The following is a 21,476-nucleotide window of genomic DNA, read 5'->3' as shown; positions in this document are numbered from 1 at the left end:
TTCTGGGGATTGAACCGGCCATGGTCCCAAGAGGACATTCAACCAACTAATATAACCAGACCGCTAAGGCTCCATAAGAGAGGCTTTAAAATTTGGGGGCGAAAATCTATCAATCCACGGTTGCCAGATTTTGGAGTATCATCTCACCTCGTCCTGGAACATTGCCTCTACAGTGGATATAAGAAGTCTACACACCCATGTTAAAATGTCAGGTTTCTGTGATGTAAAAAAAAAAAAAAAAAGATAAATAATTTCAAAACTTTTTCCACCCTTAATGTGACCTCTAAACTATACAACTCAGTTGAAAAACAAACTGAAATATTTTTTTTTTTTTGGGGGGGGGGGGGGTAAAAATAAAAAAACGAAAATAACGTGGTTGCATAAGTACACCCTCTTATAGCTGGGGATGTAGCTGTGTTCAGAATTAGACAATAACATTCAAACTCATGGTAAATAGGAGTCAGTACACACCTGACATTATTTAATGTGCCTCTGATTAACCCCAAATAAAGTTCAGCTGTTCTAGTAGGTCTTTACTGACATTTTCTTAGTCGCATCCTACAGCAAAAGCCATGGTCCGCAGAGAGCTTCCAAAGCATCTGAGGGATCTCATTGTTAAAATGTATCAGTCAGGAGAAGGGTACAAAGAATTTACAAGGCATTAGATATAACATGGAACACAGTGAAGACTGTCATTATCAAGTGGAGGAAATATGGCACAACAGTGACATTACAAAGAATGACATCTGTCCAAAATTGTTGAAAAGACGAGAAGAAAACTGGTCAGGGGGGCTGCCAAGAGGCCTACAGCAACATTAAAGGAGCTGCAGGAATATCTGGCAAGCATTAGTTGTGGGGTACATGTGACAAAAATCTCCCGTATTCTTCATATGTCTGGGCTATGTAGTAGAGTGGCAGGAAGGAAGCATTTTCATATGAAGAAAAACATCCAAGCCTGGCTATATTTTGAAAAACCACATCTGAAGTCTCCCAAAAGCATGTGGGAAAATGTGTTATGGTTTCATGAAACCAAGTTTGAACTTTTTGGCCATAATTCCAAACGGTATGATGGGCGCAAAAACACTGCACATCACCAAAGAACACCATACTCCCAGCGAAATCATGCTTTGGGGCTGTTTTTCTTCAGCTGAAACAGGGGCCTCAGTCAAGGTAGAGGAAATTATGATTAGTTCCAAATAGCAGTCAATATTGGCACAAAACCTTCAGGCTTTGCTAAAAAGCTGAACATGAAGAGGAACTTCATCTTTCAGCATACATCCAAATCAACAAAGGAATGGCTTCACCAGAAGAAGATCAAAGTTTTAGGATGGCCCTGACCTGAATCTGATTGAAAATCTGTGGGGTGATCTGAAAAGGGCTGTGCTCATGAGATGCCCTTGCAATCTGACAGATCTGGAGTGTTTTTGCAAAGAAGAGTGGGCAAATATTGCCAAGTCAAGATGCGCCATGCTAACAGACTCATACCCAAAAAGACTGAGTGCTGTAATAAAATCAAAAGGTGCTTCAACAAAGTATTTGTAAGAGTGTGCACACTTATGCAGCCATATTATTCTACTTTTTTATTTTTACTTCCCTCCACCTAAAAGATTTCAGTTTGTTGTTCAACTGAGTTGTACAGTTTATAGGTCACATTAAAGATGGAAAAAGTTCTGAAATTATTTATCTTTGTCATTTTTTTACATCACAGAAACCTGCCTGGCATTTTAACAGGGGTGTGTAGACTTTTTATATCCATTTTATCTTGGTGTGTATCCATGCCTGGGCTACTCTATTTTTCATATTTTTTATTTATTTTTTAACAAAGTATAGTCACTATTGAAGTAAACAGATTAGTTGCTATACTAGAATAATATACTGTATTTCATTAAATTCAAAGTTTTTTTGTTACATTTTCAGCAGTGCTGGCGATGGTTTTTAACCTCTTACAGTCTTTTCTTCCCCAGGTGCAAGCAACCATCCCGAGTCCGACTTCAAGAACAAGGATTGGGTCTTCATCAACTACACATACAAGCGCTTTGAAGGACTAACAGCTAGAGGAGCACTTCCAACTTTTATCAGGCCACGGAAATAAAACTTTCTATGCTGTGACACAAGTGCTCACCTATTAGTATTTTTAACTTGGTTGCCTTAGGACTCTGGCCTGTTTTGGTGCTTTATTTAAGCATGACTGTATGCACCAATGGAAGGTTTTTGACTTCCATGCCTTCGTATGTCATAGCCTGTATCCTCTGGAAAATGCCATAAACTCAGTTTCACCATCAAAGGGATTAGTCTTGCACAACTACTTGTTTTTAATCTAGTCTCATACATTTAAAACGTGATCTGTGATCATGTGGCTGCCTTTACCATTCCTGGTCACCTTTCCAAAATTATGTACCGTTTTTATTCTACCTATTCTTTGCAGTCCAGTGTAAATTTATTTCCCAGTGGAAGATTCTTTTGGTACTCCAAATATTTGATTCATTTTTGTCTGACGCTAAGGCCTCTGCAGCTTTCAGAGTCACTTTCTGCACCAGCAGCATCATGCACTTTGTCCACATCAGACTGTGTCTGCACCAGTTTGGATCAGCATACTTGTTATTCCAAATGACAAACTCTAGACTGTTTCAAGAACGTGGAGCCCAAACTATTTATTTTGCTTTTTTTTTCTATGTTGATTTCTAGGACAAATTTGTTTGTAAAATAACAGTGAAGAAAATTTGAATTTTTCTTATCTTGTATTTCTTTTTCTATTTGTAATTTGCTTTGTGGAATTTCAAGTGCTTTAAAAATAGCACCGAGGCAAACTCTGCTTTATATTTGGTATTTTTACAGCATTAAACTATTGTATGCACTTTTTGCCTTTATTCATGAAAGGTGCGATGGAACAAATCAGCATGTAAGAGTACTTCATATTGAATATTACTCTAGTTAATACATGTGCGGAAAGGTCGGGTATTAGAGGGAAACTGCAGATTCTACCAAATAATACAAAAGTGCCTGAGCCACCACTTTTTATTGTATATGTTGTTAAGCAATTGAAGCTGTAAGCAGATTTCAATTTAAGCATGCATGAGAGATCCATTTGTTGTGATGTTAGTAGCCTCCCATCTGTACACCCTGTTCACTCCTTGTTTTTTATTTTTCGTGATTCAATTTTAAAGCTATAAAAATGATTCACCTGGAATTCCGCTCTCGGCTCATGAAACCTCTTATTGAGATGTAGGCAGCTGTTGTGCTTGAGCAGACTTGCTCAACTCTATGCAGGGCAAAGATAATCTTGACAGAGGCTTGGCTGCAAATACTAAAACATGTGAAGCTGAATTCTCTATTAGCTGGAATCTGTAGATAGGTTCAAGATCAGTTACATTTGTATATAGACAATTAAACACTTTAGGGCTCATTCCTACCAGCAGGCGCATGTTAGGGCGCACATATTGCACGCCTGCTGGTGTACATTTCTGCATGCATTGTAAAATGCATTGCAGTTTGCCTTTTTTTTTTTTCTTTCTTAAACTTGATCAAACTTGCTACCTTAAACCTCCGCACAGCAGCACATTGCCATGTGTTATAGCACATCAGAAAGCACTGCACACAAAAGCAGCATGTCCTTTTTTTGCAGCACACACCAAAGCAGCATGTTGGTGTGAACTAAACCAGTAGTACATAAGGCAAATCACCTTGTTGTAAGCAAACCCTAGGGTAACATGTTGCAGTCTGAATATATGATTATTATGCTTTAGAGCTCATTCACACCAGCTGTCACACGTACGGGTGCGGCTGCAGGTGTGCAATGTGAATGTGTGATGCGTTGCAAAACGTATCGCAGTATTTGGATTTCATTTTTTCAATTATTAAGTTGTCACCTCATTATCCCTATGCATAGTAGTGCAATGGAACATACTGTGCTGTTAAACTTGCCCTTCTTTTTTCCAGCGCATGTGAACTAAAGCAATAGGACATTGTCTGTGGCTTGGCAGCCCATCAGAGCTGGTGTGAATAAGCCCTCAAGTAGCACTGACTCATTCTGATATCCTTCTAATTAGTTACTCTGTTTGTGGATAAACTGCTCATAAGTTCACCTTTCTACCCACCATCTGTATGTAAACATCTCACAATCCATAGAGGAGATTTGTTTATAAACCTTTAGAGCCACTAGCCACTTTGTGCGGCTGGTGGCTCTTAAACCTGGCTGTCACTGATGGCTTGGGTCTCCACTGATGATCGAAAATCATGGTTTCTCGGTCATCTGACCCCTATGTGAGCTAGGACATCGTAATCACCTGTTAACTGGAGGCTTCTTTGAGAAAAATAAATGCCTTCACATGAAAGACTCACTGCCATCTTCAGACTGCATTGTAGTTTTTTCCAAAGTGGTTCTAAAGGTCTTCCGCAGCTAGGAAGAGAGCCTGCTTGGGTGCCCCAGAGCAAGGTCTTTTCTCTGGGGGCACTTGGCAGATGGGAGGGGGCCAGGAGCACGGGGGACCCAAGAAGAGGAGGATCGGGGCTGCTCTGTGCAAAACAACTGCACAGAGCAGGTGAGTAAGACACGTTTGTTATTATTAAGGGGGAAAAAAAAAACAAGACTTTAATATCGCTTTAATGCTGTAATTAAATGACCATATTTAAAAAAAAAATATATCAAAATAAATAAATTTAGCAATAAACCAAATAATAAAACCTATGTGTATGTCCTTTAAAAATTATAACATTTTAGGTATGCAAAATAGTTGAAGAATGATTGTCTAGGTAACTGCTGCATGCTGATACTATCTTTGACCTGGGCATCTAGAAATCAATGACTGCTGGACAATAAAGGGTTTACCTTTTAATACTTCCAGAAGTGTCTGAGGCTTTTTTCTCTGATAACAGCAACTGATACAAACCGATCCCCTCCCTCCTGACCCTGGCATCAAGAGGGCTGCTGGCCACTGCCTCTAGTCTTTAGTCTGTTGCTGATCACAACACAGGCAGAGTTTTCAGAGTTTAGCACACAAACCACTTAAACTCTGCCTGTGCTTTGTGTTAGAATCTGATTAATCTCTGCTGTCACCGGGATTATGTGCAGCCAGGTACACAGACTCTGAACTGTGATTACAGAAGATTACCTGAGCACAAGGTCCAGCAGGGAAGTTTGGAGTAGCTGGTGCTCTAAATGAGAGCTTGTGGAAGTGTCGGAGGTTGAAGAGAATTACAGATCAGTTTATTCACATACTGGGAAACTAATTAGCAGGATATTAAGCTTGCGCAAGTGCTACTTTCATGTCCTACTGATATATTCAGCTGTTAAAGTGTAACCTGGTTGACAGGATCACTCTAAGATATCAGACAAATATTTTCCATGGTTTTCAGATGTGGTTAAAACATAAGTAAAAATAATTTAAAAAATGAAAATAAAATGCTTTGTATATTTACTTTTCTTGTACATTTATTTGATTAATAACTGCTCCATGGCCTTGTATGTTGTATAATATAAAATTAGATTTCCTGTTGGAAATGCATAACATTGGGCTTATTTAATAAAACCGTGAAGTGACTCGTAGAAGCAACTAGTCAAAATGTATCTTTATAGTGCCATGTCTATGAAGGTTCTCTTTTGTCCAGGTCATAGTTTAGCTAGCAGTAGTTGGTCACATTCAACTTGACTTTTCAAATTGCACTTGAATGTGACCAACTACTACTAGCTATTTTTCTACTGTGAAAATAAAACAAAAAAAAAAATAAAAATAGGCCCTTTCACACGGGCTTTCCGATCAGGTCCGTCTGTCAGTTTTTCAGGTGGACCTACTCGGACACTCCATGCATCCCTAAGGGGCAGCGGATGTCAGCGGAGACATGTCCGATGACACTCGCTGCTATCCGATCCTGTCCGTGAAATCAAGACAGATGGTAACCCTAATTATCTTTCGTACATTGATGGGCACAGCTCCTGATCTTCTTAACCACTTTTGGACCAAGCCCATTTCTGACACATGTTGTTTACAAGTTAAAATCTGTTTTTTTAGCTAGAAAATTTCTTTAGAACCCCCAGACAATATATATATTTTTTTAGCAAAGACTTTTGGAAAATAAAATGGTGGTCGTTGCAATATTTTTTGTCACGCGGTATTTGCTCAGCGGTCTTTTAAACGCCATTTATTTTTATATTTTTTTTTTAAGGAATGCATTTCACTGCATTTAAAAAAAAAACGAAACAGTAAAGTTAGCCCATTTTTTTGTATATTGTGAAAGATGTCACGCCGAGTAAATGGATACCTAGCATGTTACAGTTTAAAATTGCGCACACTCGTGGAATGTCGACAAACTACGGTACATAAAAATCTCCATAGGCGACCATTTAACATTTAATGGTTACCAGTTTAGAATTAGAGTAGCTCTTTTTTAGAATTATTGTTCTCGCTCTGGCAATCGCGCCGATACCTCACGTGTGGTTTGAACACCGCTTTCATTTGCGAGCATGAATTACGTATGCATTTTCTTTCGTGCACGAGCTCACAGCGATGACGCTTTAAAAATGTTTTTTTTCCCTATTTAATTTTAGTACAGTTTAAAAAAAAAAAAAAATAATAATCTCATCACTTTTATTGCTGTCACAAGCAATGTAAACATCCCTTGTGGTAGTAATAGGCAGTAACAGGTAAGGATCGGGGGCCCAGACCCCTCCACTGCACTTCAATGTTTTCAAAATGGAAAAAAAATCATAATTTTTGAATACTGACAGTTTTTAAATTCAAAGCCTTTAGCCGCCGAGTAGCCCGGCTTTGACGTCATCATGCCGCTTCCGAGACCCGATCAAAGCTGAATTCGGCTTTGATCTGGACTGCAACCAGTCGGCGGACGTGTGGAGATCCGGGCAGAGTACCTGGTGGATACCTCTAGCTGCAGGCATCACCCCGGTACAACCACTTCTCTGAGCCGACGAAGGGTATGTCGAGTCGCAAGAAGTGGTTAACCATTGGGTTATACTGCCCCCTACAGGACTAGGACACTAGGCAAAAAAAAGTCTGGCTATGCCTATAAGATGTCCCAGGGTGGTATACTCCCTCACTCTGCTATAGGTACTTTTTTTTCTGTCTAGTCAGGAGTAAGGACCTAGTTCCTTGCTGGGACCTCTGGCCCTGGCAATTTGTTTTCTTTTTTAGTCTTTTTTTGGGCAACGGGCTGGATAATCTAGATCCAGTGGTCACCCCAGTCTGGCCAGCGAGCGCGCGCGAACCTCAGCTCCATGCTAGGTCGGCCGTGAGATAGCCCCACTGGACGGGGACTGGCCTGCGAGTTAAACGTCTCGCGAGGTCGCATACGAACGGATCTCAGGCCAAGTTGCAGCATTCCCCCTGGCCGACGGCCCCCCCCCCCCCCCATTTTGAGGGAGAGGAGGTTCTGTCTGGAGCGGTGCCCGCCTGGTATAGTAAGGGACTGACCCCCCACTCCCTCTGGAGGGTTTTGGGGTAGACGTGGGCCCCTTGATGGCACGGTCGGACCCCTGGATTTCCCTCCTTCCCGTTAGGCACGCCTCTTATCAGTCTGGTGGTCCCTGTGGGCCATCTCACCCCGCATCCACCCCCCCTTCATTGACATTGAGGCTGTGGGGTGGCCTGGTTCACTGCCTAGGGTAGGGGCAAGGTGCTATGCTGGCGGAGGGGGGTGCACCTCCAGCGATCGACTGTGGGGGGGGGGGGGGCTGTACCTGGTGGGGTCTCCTGCCAGGGCCCCCCCTCTGGGTGGCAATTTCGGTGGTGGGAGCCCTGCCTCATCCTCTGATACTGACTCCTAGATCTTTTTGTTTCCTGATCGCCATGCATGCAGTGCAGATTCTCCTAGTGGCTGTGGTGCCTGGTTTCTGCTTGATGGTGAGTCTGGTGGGGTCTTCTCCCTCTCTACTGAGGATCAGTTGGTGCTCTGTGGCTGGCAACCGGGTGGGCTGCCAGAGAAGTGAGGGTTTTCCCTTAGCAGTGTTTCACACTTTTTTGTGGGGTCCCCTTTGTGACTCATTGAGTCTTTGGAGCACATCTCCCCACCTGATCCCCTCTCTGAGGCTGCGGGGCCGTCCGGGTCCCATCCATCGATGCACTGATAGCGGTCCTGGAGTCCTTGGTGTCCCGGGTGGAGGTAGCTTTTGGGCGACGGGCTGGATAAAGGCCCTCCGCATTCCCCTGCCTCATCTGTCTCTTCAGATCCTGAATCTGATTTGGCCGCGGTGGATGTGGATCACCCTGTTGAGTCTGCGACCACGCGTCCTGAATCTTCAGATAGTGAGGAGGATTCTTCACTTCTGCAGCCGTGTACGAAAAGGCGTCAGTGGACGTACTTATTGTAGTTATTCTTGAGACCTTAAAGATGGAGGACGCAGCTGAAGCTGCGGTGGAGGCACAGGTTACCTTTTGGCATTCATAGCCATCTAGAGCAGCAAAGGGGTTTCCTTTCCCCACCTATTTTGACAGAATTGTCACTAAATAGTGGGGACGACCAAAGTGTCCCATTGGGGTCCCTAAGTGATTTTCATAGGTGATACCCCTATGAGTAATCCATTCCTAAAAAGTGGACTGTTCCACTGGTGGTGGACCCTCAGGTTTCCAGATTAAACAAGGCAACCATGATTCCGGTTGAAGAGTCCCTGGCCTTTAAGGAACCAGCTGACAGGAAGACAGCGGCTGTGGCCTGCAATATGTACACCCTGGCTGGTTTAGCACTGAGGCTGATATTCACCATTACCCTGGTGTCTCAGACTGACCAAATGGGCCAGACTTTTGTGCCGTGACCTGCAGGTGGAGTATCTCCCCCTGCCTTTGCTGAGTTGGCGGACCAGCAGTTTATCTATGATGTCTCTTTGGATGCGTCTCCCCTAGTTGCTCGTCTCTGTTTCGGCAGTGGTCCTTTGGCTGGTCTTTTGGCTTAAATGCTGGTCTGCGGACCAGACGCCTAAAAAGGCCTTGACTGATCTTCCCTTTCATGGAGATTGCCTGTTTGGTGCTACCCTGGATGACATCATTAAATGTCTCACAGGGAGGAAGAGTACCTTTCTTCTGCAGGCTATTAAGGGCAAGGACTCTCGTTGTAGACGTGGGGCGCCCTTCCTAGGCACATACGTTTTTTCTTCCCTCATGGTCTACTGACAAGGGATTGCAGCCCTTCGGGGCCTCCTCTGGAGGTTTCAAGCAAACTTGGTCTAGCAAGTCAAGAGCGGGCTTCTCCAGACCCGTGGACAAGGCCCCTTCAGCATGAATGTGCGCCCTCATCCCTAACTGGGGTGGGGGGACATCTTCACCGGTTCCTGAACCTGGTGTAAAGTGATATTATACCTAAGAAAAAAGGGGGGGGGGTGATAAATGAATAACCAAAAAAAATTTTTTTTTAAAAATGCAGCTGCTGCTCACCAAGTAAAAAAACTCAGAAAAACATATATACCCAAATTAACCCAGCGCTAGCATACAAAACTTTAAATCATGCACAGTCACCTGGAGCACGAATGTTTCTATGTTTGCACTGGAGCACCTTGCACTTTATTGACTGATCACTTATTTGGACATTGTTTGGAATATGTTTCATTGAATATTTATTGATCACCCATTTGGACACTGTTTGGGATACGTTTTATTGATTATTTAACTTTTATATGCTTTTATAATCATTTTTGGGGACACATTGTGCACTATTATTATTTAAAGTTTTGTATGCTAGCGCTGTGTTAATTTGGTTATATATGGTTCCTGAACCTGTGTACTCCCCTGGTGCAAGTCAGGTGGGTCCACGAGGTCATTCGGTCTAGCTACAAGATCAAGTTTTGTTCTTACCCTCCACTAAGGTTCTTCCTTCCAACGTGCGACTGTCCCCGGTCTGCTTTTTGGGGGCGGTGCAAGACCTTTTTCTTTGAAGGGTGATGGTCCCAGTTCCAACTTCAAAACGTTTTCAGGGGTTTTCGCTCAAACCTGTTTTCAGTCCCCAGGAAGGAAAAGTGCGTCCAATTCTGGACCTTAAGGCGCTGGACTGCTTTGTGCGGGTGCAGAAGTTTGCACGGTGGTGGCTTCCCTGCATCAGGGGGATTTTTCTTTCCTCCATCGACATCAAGGATTATTACCTTCACATTCCAATTTGTGTTGGTCCCCAGCGCTTCCTCCGCTTTGCCGTGGGAGAGGAGCATTATCAGTTTGTAGCGTTACCCTTTGGTCTCGCTTCTGCTCCTCGGGTCTTCACGAAAGTGTTGGGTGTGGTGCTAACATTGTTATGCCAATGGGACATTGCGGTACTGTGATACTTGGACGGCCTCCTCCTGTGAGCGGTTTCTCCTACTGCTCTGGTAGAAAACCTGGAGATCACCATACCAGCTTGAAGTCTGCTCTGGTTCCATCCATAAAGCTGGACTGTCTGGGTCTGACTCTGCATACGGCTTTAGCCAGAGTGCTCCTTCCTCTGGACAAACTGCAGGCTGTAATTTGTCTCCTGTCCAGCAGATGGTATTCCCTCCAGACTTGCATGTTGGTGCTTGGCCTGGATGGTGTCTACCTTTGAGGCGGTTCCATACAAGGTCCCTGAAAGGGGGATTCTGGTCAAATGGGACAAGAATTTGCAGTCTCTGGACAATCGGATCTGGCTGAGCCGGGGGAATGAAAGAGTCCCTGATATGGTGGCTTCGTTCTTCGGTGCTTCGGCTGGGCAAATCCTTCCTCCCCTTGTATTGGGACAGTGGTCATCAGATGCCAGCCTCCAGCTAAATCACTCTTGCGATGATCTGACAGGCTCCCTGTCAGATTTAGCAACAGCCCATTACAGACAGGAACACACAGCCCCTTTAGGTGTAGCTCAGATATAGTGAAACAGCATGTAATGTCTCCTCTGTGGCTACTGATCCTAGTACCACCTCTTCAGGCACTACCAACCCACCTGGCTGCAACTGCCTCTTCACCAGCCCACCTGGCTGCCTCTTAGGTCTTCTATCCTTCCCTGAGAGATCTCCTAAGCATACCGCTGTCCTCAAGGGAGAGTGGCTACATATGGCTCCCCCCCCCCCCCTTTGATGGTTGCCAACAGTGTTGCACTGCTTACTCTGTCCTCTCTTGCTACCGTGTCTACAGGAAATATTCCTTGTGTCTTTTGCAGGACCTCTCCAGCACCTGAGCCCCAGGCCAAGGCAGGTCACACCCCCCCCCCCCCCACAGACTAAGGGGACTCAACCAACAGCCTCCTCAACACTGTATCTCCATCTTCCTCTTGTCTGGCCCTGCTGGCATGGCCCATGTCTATTTATGGTGTTATCTCTGCCCCCTGCTGAGGATTGGCAAAGGCGCCATGAATATTAAAGGTAGCTCCTCCTAACCCCCACGCTCTAGTTTTAGAAGATTCTCCATCCTTCTGGACCAGGGGGCGGCACCTAAGATGTGCCAGGATGAGTCATCCAGCACTGACCACTAACAAACCCTGACCCAGAGACTCGGTAGCTTAACTGTGAGTCAGAGTATAGCTTGCCTACACTCACTTCTAGCACACACTAGAGGGTGCTACACATAAAAGTAGAAAAAAGTAAACAAGAATAGATTTATAATATCTTATGTATTACAAGTGACCTTTTGGTCAGCAACTATCAAAAAGCAGCAAACTTGTAAACAGCATTACAGAAACTAAATCCTGGTGGCGTTTTGCTACAGTACAGCCTTTTGATTTACTTTTCACTTGCCTGAACAATATAAAGGGTTTTATAAATTTTTTTGAAAAGCCAGCTCTACAACTCTAATAAAATGCAGTTTTAAAATTGTAGCGATTTCCTTTTTCCATTTAGGCAACAGGAAGGTTTCCTGCTCTGCTTATGCATGAGTGCAAGCAACTCTGTACAGCTGCTTTAAAATTTGCCTTGTATGCTCTGCTGGCAGTCAGCATGAGGTGGTGAAGCTGTGTGATGGAAGTTTTTTCTTTAGGGGTCAAGCATATGGAGGGTTTATAGGCATTTTATATGCTTATGGTAATTTCCTGGTACATTCCTGTGCGTAGGGTGCTGCAGGTGCATCATATATCCTGGCTTACACTGGCCCCAGGTTGTTGAGTCTTTTTTACTGGGGTTTATCTGCACATGAGAGGCTGACATAAGAAAAAGACCTGAGTGCACTAATGCACGGTGAACCCCTCATGGACATTTCAGACAGACTAATAGTACATTAACGTTTAAAAAGCACATGAACAGTACAGAAATAATAATGATGTACAAAAGTTAGAAAATAGAACATCTGAATACCCTTGATGACAAAGGAACATGGTAAATATAGGGCTACCTGTAAGTTACTGTCAGGCTAGCTACCATGAACTCTTGCGTAGAAACCTGACATGTTTTGGACTATTGTAGTCCTTCAGAGGGTTGTCGCATGGGTACTATTTTTGTAGAATGTAAATATATTTTATTAGTAAATATGATCATATATATCAAATTTTATCAACAAAAATGGCAAAAGTGTATATATATATATATATATAGAGTATTATCAATATCTATACATTAAATAAGTTGCAAATTGTACTTCGAATTCAATAAATATACTGCACCTCATAGCTGGATGGAATATGGTGGTTTTTGCTGGGTGAGCCAGTGCAGCTATGGACACCCTGGATTGTGGACTGGCAAGGCCGTCCAATGGAGGCAGAGATACAAAAACAAGGACCCCAAAAGGCTGACTGCCCAAATAAGCATCAATCAGTCAGCGATATCTGTAATGAGGTGAATCATAAAGGTGCTAATGGGCAGAATAGATATTTCAAAATTTAACTTAGTATGAAAAAAATAATTACTTAATATTGCCATTGCAAAAAGCAGAGTTTGTTACTAAGGGGGGATGAGTTCCAACAAAATAATGAAGCCCCGCAGTGTTAAAAATAGAGTAAGAAAGGAGTATAGTATGTAACCCAAAATAGTAACTGTATCGTTCGAAATCACCATGTGTTCGTGAGACCATTAGCTCCATGTAGCATTACCTGACCGCATAAAGTGATGGTTATATACCTTACCAGGTTAGGAAGTCAATTGGTAGTCTGATTGGTAATTGAGATTAGTTGGCTGATAATGAATGGACGCACTCATCCATTCGATGGCGAGCAATGTCCCTGTGGGGTCTCCCGGTGAGATGGCATGCGGCCTAAGCCCGCCCAGCGGGCAGAGTGGCGCCACGCATCATCACACTGCTGACGCATATACGCACGCCCATATGTGTTCCAGGCTGGGACACAAACAGGAAGAGAGTCACGGGTCCTCTGCAGGAAGTCCGTAAAACATCCAGGCCTAACAATGGTCCACCTACACCTCAAGGGGGGCAGAGAGAGAACACTGGTGCGTCGGGTAAAGCAGCTCTGGTCTCACACCTATCATGTCGAGGTTCACTTGTGCCCATCCAATCCGCAGGAGCCTGAAAAAAAAATTGGAGGCACAATAAAGTTGGTAACACTGTTACATGAATACATATTACTTCATGAAATATGTGAATGCTAGATTTATTAAAAACCATATCAAATTAAATACAACAAAAGCCAAATAAAATTAAATGCGAGAATAGACAATGCTGGCACATGAAAAGAGGAAAATCTGAAGGTTAGTATAGTGGCTGACATGTCCTAAATGCAAAACTTCCCCATTCGGGAAAAATGTTGGATATGCATGCATGGGTGAACACCAATGCAATGATGCATCAGTGTTTACAAGAGTACATAGAGCTATTCACTTGTATAGCAGGTTGTCTGTGGTGCTGGGAAATTATGCTAAGTATATACAGTGGTGTATTTTGTTTGTTTGCTACACTAGACTAAAATCCGGCGCCCCCCATCTAAATTTGTCCTACCCCTTCCTGTTTAAGATCCACCCCATTTATCTGTTAGATCCCCCTTATATCAGGGATCCCAGAGTTCTCCCTTACACTGCCATTCCTCAGTCCCCTGCAGTGTAGGGCACTACAAGTTCCAGCATAGCAGACTGCCATACCTCACTATGCTGGGACTTGTAGTGCCCTCTGTTGGGGACTAAGGATTCCTCAGGCCACCACAGTCTTGAGCACTACAAGTCTCAGCATAGCAGCTGCCATTCCTCACTGGGGCAGCCCACTATGCTGGGACTTGTAGTGCCCTCTGTTGGGGACTAAGGATTCCTCAGGCCACCACAGTCTTGAGCACTACAAGTCCCAGCATAGCAGGCTGCCATTCCTCACTGGGGCAGCCCACTATGCTGGGACTTTTAGTGCCCTCTGTTGAGGACTAAGGATTCCTCAGGCCACCGCAGTCTTGAGCACTACAAGTCTCAGCATAGCAGGCTTCAATATCTCAGTCCTGGCCCTCCAAATGTCTGCATTGCATTGTCATTAGTTCCCCAGACCCCCCCACACATAGCACGAGGAGACCACAGCTGCAGCCTGCTCGCTCCCTGCCTATCTTACACTGAGCTCTTCCCCACTCTCCCCTTACATGATCAGTGCCCTCGAGACGGGCCCCCCTCTGGATTCTGGGTAGCATGTCCCTCTGCCGGGCTGGCAGAAGCGAGGGGGAGCAAGGCGGGAAAAGAGGAGGAACTTACATTCTCCTCCTCTGATGCAGGGCCTGTGCGAGTACTTAATTTTGACAGGGCAGGATTTCACCATGTAAACTGCTGATGTAAACCGCTGATTTTACCGCCCTCCCCCTCCTGGCCTAGGGCCCTGCTCAAGTCCTTTCTGGCTGGGGGCAGTGCCGCCCCCGTGAAAAATGCTCCCCAAGGCACATGCCTTGTTTGCCTCGCGGTAGATAAGCACCTGGGTATATGTACAGTATATATATAACATGCCTCCATGTGCAAAAACCCTTACTGGTCAGTTAGTCTGCCTTGTGAGAGCGGTGAAATTACTTCAGTGTAGACGTGTCTGTGCAGCGCTAGAACAGGTTTTTAAATTACGAAGTGGGCATTCCCAGGTGGACTATTTCTTCATACAGAGAAGGGCTTGTAATGCAGGAAGTCCTTGGAACAGGAAATTATATCTCCAGAGAATTGTTGCATAGTTACATAGTTAATCTGGTTGAAAAAAGATACAAGTCCATCTAGTTCAACCAATGAAAGGGGGGAAAAAAAAATAAAAATATTTTACAATCCCATACCCACAGTTGATCCAGAGGAAGGCAAAAAAAATAGGAAAGCATGATCCAATTTGCCCCAGCAGGGGGAAAAATTCCTTCCTGATCCGCTGAGAGGCAATCGGATATTCCCTGGATCAACTTTACCTATAAATGTTAGTACCTCCTACTTATATTATGTACACCTAGGAAAGAATCCAGGCCTTTTTTTAAAGCAATCTACTGAGCTCGCCAGAACCACCTCTGGAGGGAGTCTGTTCAAAATTTTCACAGCTCTTACTGTGAAGAAACCTTTCCGTATTTAGAGATTAAATCTCTTTTGTAAAGAGTGCCCCTTTGTCCTCTGTGATGACTTTAAAGTGAATAACACAACACCAAGTTGAGTATATGGACCACTTATGTATTAATACACACTATAAGATTTTCTGAAGACTTTTTCCTTTAGACTTACCAAAACCATATAATATGAGGTCAAACCTAAACACTTTCAATTTGTATGCAATCTGCACCACATTTGCACCACATAGAAAAGTTAAATCTGAAGGAAATCTAACCACAAAAGTTGGATAGTGTGTATCCAGCTTAAGGTTGCATTCACACTTTACTTTTTTTTTTTTTTTTTGAGAAGTGCAAAGGCATCTTTTAGCGATTTTTGGGCGGTTTCTGAGGCTTGAGCATTTTATTTTAATTATTTTTAGCCAATGGAAAGCCAGTTACTAGGGAAGAAAAACATGCAATATGTGCATTTTCACACATTTTTCAGGTGCTCCTGTTGGGGCCAAATACAGTTGGAGCGCAAAGAAGCTCATGTTCTTTTTCAAGCTAAAAGCTTCAAGTGACAGTACACTCAGGTGTGAACCAGCACAACTGAAAACCACGAGACAATGGATGTTGAGCATTTTGGAGTTTCTAGCTTTAGACTGAAGCCTGGGCCTGATATCTTTGAACAAAGCAGAGACAGAGACCTTGCTACGCATTTGAAGAAAATAAAAGGAAAAACAGAGATGAGCAAAAAGCACTTTGTCAGCTCACAATAGGAAATTAAGAGCTGAGGGCATTTCTGCCAGGATCAACATTTATTTTTCTGTATTTGCAGGGTCTTTAAAGGGATAAACCATTGGGAATACGCATGAACTGAAGAGATGACCTGCATATGTTTTTTATTTGGTCATACACTTTAGGAGCTTCCAGTTTGCATACTCACTGCTTTTCCTTCGCTAGGTAGGTAGATAAAAATGTTGCCCAGTTGCAGCAGGTACTTTTAGAGCGCTATACAGTTATGTTTGTTTAATTGTATATGCAGCTGCACGCCTGCCTTTGACAGTGTTATTATTTGTCCCAACCCCTGTCACCATCACTTTTGCCAGACTATGGGAACATGTACTAAAACTGGAGAGTGCAAAATTTGGTGCAGCTCTGCATGGAAACCAATCAACTTCCAGGTTTTTTGCTAAAGCTTAACCACTTAAGCCCCGAAGGATTTGGCTGCTCAAAGACCAGGGCCTATTTTGCAATTCGGCACTGCGTGACTTTAACAGACAATTGCGCGGTCGTGCGGTGCTGTATCCAAATGAAATTGATGTCCTTTTTTCCCACAAACAGAGCTTTCTTTTGGTGGTATTTGATCACCTGTGCGAATATTTACTTTTTGCGCTATAAACAAAAAAAGAGCGACAATTTTGAAAAAATAACAATATTTTTCACATTTTTTATATGAAATTCCCCCCCAAAAAAAAGTAAAAATCTAAATTTTTTACCATTTTAGGCCAATTTGTTTTCTGCTACATATGTTTGGTAAAAAAAATTTGCAATAAGCGTATTTTGATTGGTTTGCGCAAAAGTTATTGCGTTTACTAACTACGGGAAAGATTTATGTCATTTTTATTGTAAAAAATATGTTTTCTCTTACGTCCTCCGACAGTAGCCGCCCACTCACAAATCTTCACCAATGGGTATTGACATTTGCTCCGTAGGAGTAGCTAGGCAATAGGCAACAGGAATTGTTAATACAAAGCTTTTAACATAGACACACCCCTAGGGGCTGTCCCCTCAGTCAATACCTCCCTGCACCAGCATTCCCAACTCAGTTTTGACTTTGCCTAGCTTAGGAGTAGCTGGCTATCCTGTGCTGGGGCTCAGTCTCTGCCTTCTACCCTTTCTTTGATTTTATTTCAAGTATTTTTCTCTTTTCCTTGCTAGCTGTTATTTTGTCAGCCTTAGTTTAGGGATCTTCTGATGAAGAATCATCATGCGGAGCTGGGTCTCGGACTGGCCGCCCTGCATCCCAGGGCTGAGAGCCAGATGGATCCCCAGCCTGCCATCGAGCGTTCAGCTTAGGTTTTACCCTGGCACATTGAACGACCCATCCCTGTTCGCTGCAGGGATGCTGCCTGTGAGGTGGCTACCTCACTGGACGCCATGACTGCGGTCCACAAGCGTCCTGGCTGCGGCACTCCCTGTCTGCCCTGATAGCGGTTTGTCGCTGGAGACGGCTCCCAACGCCATCTGGTACGGTAAGCACCTTCTGTGTGGGGACCTTCTGTATGGGTGTCAGTCTGTGGCTGTGTATTACCCTCCATGTCTGTGTAACTGCGGGCTCCCTGTCAGATCCCTGTGTGGCTGCATGCCTGTGGGCTGCGAGGGGGGGCCATCCTGCTCTGCTGTTTATTATGCTCTGGGTGCAGTTTGTGTGCAGACATGTGTGTGTGCGGCGATCGCTGCGGCGATCCGCCATTTTATTTGCCTGTATACTGTGACCGGCCCTGTCTCTATGCAGCGCTGTGTTTTGGCGCCATTCGCCGCCATTTTGGCGGGCGATACTACTCATGCACATGGCGGCGCCATTTTATTGTAGCCTTTTTCCCTCTGCCGAGCGGCCATTTTGCTGGAGCCTTCCATAGGCTATATCAATCAGTCAGCATTTACCTTTCTGTCCTGTCATGCCTTGCTCAGTATTTGTCTATCCCTGCGGGGTCAGTGCATACAGCAGTGTGCGGTGGGCTGCGCTCGCCGTGGTTTTAAAGGGCCAGTACCTTTATTGCTTTTCTGTACTGGGGCATGGATTCTCAGGATAGCAGGTTTCCCCCCGCCCTGGTGGGGGACCAGGGGGCTGCTGCACCCTCCGAGGGGGCCGATCTGACCACTGTAGTGGCTTCCTTGGTGTCTCAGGTGCAGATGCTGCTGGCTGAACGATCAGCAAAAAGGGCCAGGTTATCCATTTCCTCTGATTCAGAGGGCGATGTGGCTGCTGTGGCTGGCGTACCCTTCTCAGGGTCCCGCTCATCTTTGGACCTTGTGGGGTCTGAGGGAGAGCCTGAGGTGGAGGGGCTTGATGTTTCTCCCCCTGGCTCGCCTGAAGAGCTTGCACTCATGAATGAGCTGATTGCTTCCATAAAGGACACCTTGCACCTGGAGGATGAGCCTACTCCTCCTGCTAGGATGTCTGCTTTCGGAACTCAGAGGGCTCGCAAATCAGCGCAGGTTTTTCCCTGCCCTGCTGAATTTCACCATACGGTTAATGAACAGTGGCGCAATTTAAAGAAGCCTTTTACTGTGCCGAATAAGTTTAAATTACTTTATCCGTTTGCGCCTGCCACCGACGAGCGTTGGTGTGTGGCGCCTCCGGTGGATCACGCGGTAGCCATTTTGAACAAAGCTACTGCGGTGCCCTTCGAGGATACCCCGGTTTTCCGGGACCCTACGGAGAGGAGAATAGAGTCTCTTGCCCGTCATGCTTATATGGTGCCTGGTTCTATGCTGAAGCCTATTTTTGCTTCCATTATGGCGGCACAGGCTGTTGCTGATTGGACCAAGATGCTCAGGCGCACCTTGGCGGCTGATTCCGCTCCGCCTACCACGTTGGCTATGGTGGACCAGATCCATCAGGGTGTCATGTACTTGTGTGATGCGGACTTGAATTTAGCTCCCTTGGCTGCGCGACTGTCCAGCGTGGCGGTACTGAACCGTCGTCTGATTTGGCTGAAGAATTGGTCGGTCGACCAATCTTCTCGCAAGACGCTGGCGGATTTTCCCTACGCGGGGTCTCGCCTTTTTGGCGAGGCTTTGGATACCCTGATAAAAGGGGTTACGGGGGCAAGAGTACTCTCCTGCCCCAGTCTTTTAAGCATAAGTCTTTCCGTGGAAAGCAGAATTCCTCGTCTAGGCCCTCTCAGGGGTCCTTTCGTGCCTTTCGGTCGCAGTCCAAGGGCAAGCCCTTCAAGGGCCAAGGCTCCCAGAAGAAGCTGTGGGCAGGGAAGCAGAAGTCCGACCAGTCCGGTTCGACTTCCCATACCACTTCCGCCTGAAGGGGCGCCCTCACCCGTTTCTGGGGTGGGGGGACGTCTGCGCGGTTTCCTACAACCTTGGCTGGCCCACGTTCGGGACAGGTGGGTTCAGGAAATCGTTCGATCTGGTTACAAGATCGAATTTCTCTCTCGGCCGGCGGGCAGATTTTTTCCCTCAAATCTCCAGCTGTCTCCGGAGCGCTTGCAGGATTTGCACCTGGCGGTGCGTGACCTGCAGGCCCAGGGGGTGGTGGTCCCGGTGCCTCATCGGGACAGATTTCGGGGGTTTTACTCCAATCTGTTCACTGTGCCCAGAAAGGAGGGCAAAGTGCGTCCGATTCTGGACTTGAAAGCTCTGAACCGCTTTGTGCGGGTTCGCAGGTTTCGCATGGAATCCCTGCGCTCAGTGGTGGCTGCCCTGAGTCCGGGGGAATTCATGGCCTCCATCGATCTGAAGGATGCGTACCTACACATCCCCATTTTCGAGGGTCACCAGAGGTACCTTCGATTCGCCATTGCGGAGGATCATTGCCAATTAGTGGCGTTACCTTTCGGCTCGCTTCGGCTCCGCGGGTTTTTACCAAAGTGCTGGCGCCGGTTCTGGCCCTGTTGAGAGCACAGGGCATTGCTGTCTTGGGGTATCTGGACGATACCCTGATACGGTCAAACGCCAGTCAGAGCCTGGTGACCAACCTGTCTACCACGATGCGGACTCTGCAGGAGTTCGGTTGGACCATAAACATTCCGAAGTCGACTCTGGTTCGCCTTACCTACCTGGGGATGATTCTGGACTCTGTCCAAGCGAAGGTCTTCTTGCCGGAGGACAAGCTTCGGACTCTTCAGGACGAGGTCAGGTCTCTCAGGGACAACCGGCACTCGTCTCTCCGGACATGCATGAGATGTCTAGGTCTAATGGTCTCGTCTTTCGAGGCGATCCCTTTTTCCCAGTTTCACACGCGGGGTCTCCAGGCGGAGATTCTGGCCGAGTGGGACGGGCGGCCGCAATCCCTGGATCTGCGGATCTCGTTGAGCCACGACACCAGGAGGGATCTTCTGTGGTGGCTCCAGTCCCCGGCGGTGTCGGGGGGCAAGTCTTTTCGTCCATTGTCGTGGACGGTGCTCACCACGGATGCCAGCCTGTCAGGCTGGGGTGGTGTTCTGGGCGTTCTGTCCGTCCAGGGAACTTGGTCGGAGGAGGAGTCCTCCCTCCCGATCAACATTCTGGAATTGAGAGCGATAAAGCTTTGCCTTCTGAGATGGACGGACCGGCTTCGGGGCCATCCGGTTCGGGTTCAGACAGACAATGCCACCGCGGTGGCTTACATCAACCACCAAGGGGGAACCAGGAGTGCCCGAGCGGCTCGGCAAGTAGCCGACATTCTGTCTTGGGCCGAGACGCACGTCCCGGCGATAACGGCAGTTCACATTCCGGGGGTGGAGAACTGGCAGGCGGATTATCTGAGTCGCCAGACCCTGGACCAGGGAGAATGGTCCCTTCACCCGGATGTCTTCCAGATGTTGTGCGCGAAGTGGGGTTCCCCAGATGTGGACCTGTTCGCGTCTCGTCTGAACAACAAGGTGGAAAGGTTCGTGGCAAGGACGCGCGATCCTCGGGCAGACGCCTCAGACGCGTTAGTGGCGCCCTGGCATCAGTATCGTCTGATGTATGCCTTTCCACCGATTCAGCTGCTGTCCAGGCTTCTTCGCAGGTTAGCCTCGGAACCGCACACGGTGATTCTGGTAGCGCCGGACTGGCCTCGCCGGTCCTGGTACGCAGACCTCGTAAATCTGGCGGTCGACGCTCCGTGGCGTCTGCCACTTCGAGAAGATCTCCTGTCTCAAGGGCCGATATTCCATCCTGCTTTACAGTCGCTGGCTTTAACGGCCTGGCTGTTGAAAGCCAGGTCCTGAAGGATAGGGGTCTCTCCTCTGAGGTCATTCCCACTTTGATCAAGGCTAGGAAAGCCTCTTCGGGGAAGATTTACTACCATACTTGGAAAGCGTATTTTGCCTGGTGTGAGTCCAGGGGTTATTCCCCTCGCTCATACTCGGTGTTGAGAGTGTTGGCTTTTCTTCAAACGGGCGTGGACCAGCGTTTGGCGTTGGCCACGATTAAGGGTCAGATTTCTG

General features: G+C 46.1%; 1 protein-coding gene across 1 annotated transcript in view; it reads left to right on the top strand.

Moving 5' to 3' along the window:
* Nucleotides 1-2,854, top strand: part of LOC309547223 (serine/threonine-protein kinase 38) — a 94,513-nt gene extending 91,659 nt beyond the window's left edge. The window contains exon 14 of the mRNA XM_082247035.1: nt 1,965-2,854. Coding sequence (XP_082103161.1) covers nt 1,965-2,092 — 128 coding nt within the window. The 3' untranslated portion in view covers nt 2,093-2,854. The remainder of the gene's footprint in view (nt 1-1,964) is intronic.
* Nucleotides 2,855-21,476: the final 18,622 nt, after the last annotated feature.

This window comes from Pelophylax lessonae (genome assembly GCF_965119305.1).
Source record: "Pelophylax lessonae genome assembly, chromosome: 2".
Taxonomy (NCBI): Eukaryota; Metazoa; Chordata; class Amphibia; order Anura; family Ranidae; genus Pelophylax; species Pelophylax lessonae.
This window is presented reverse-complemented; position numbering and strand designations above follow the sequence as displayed.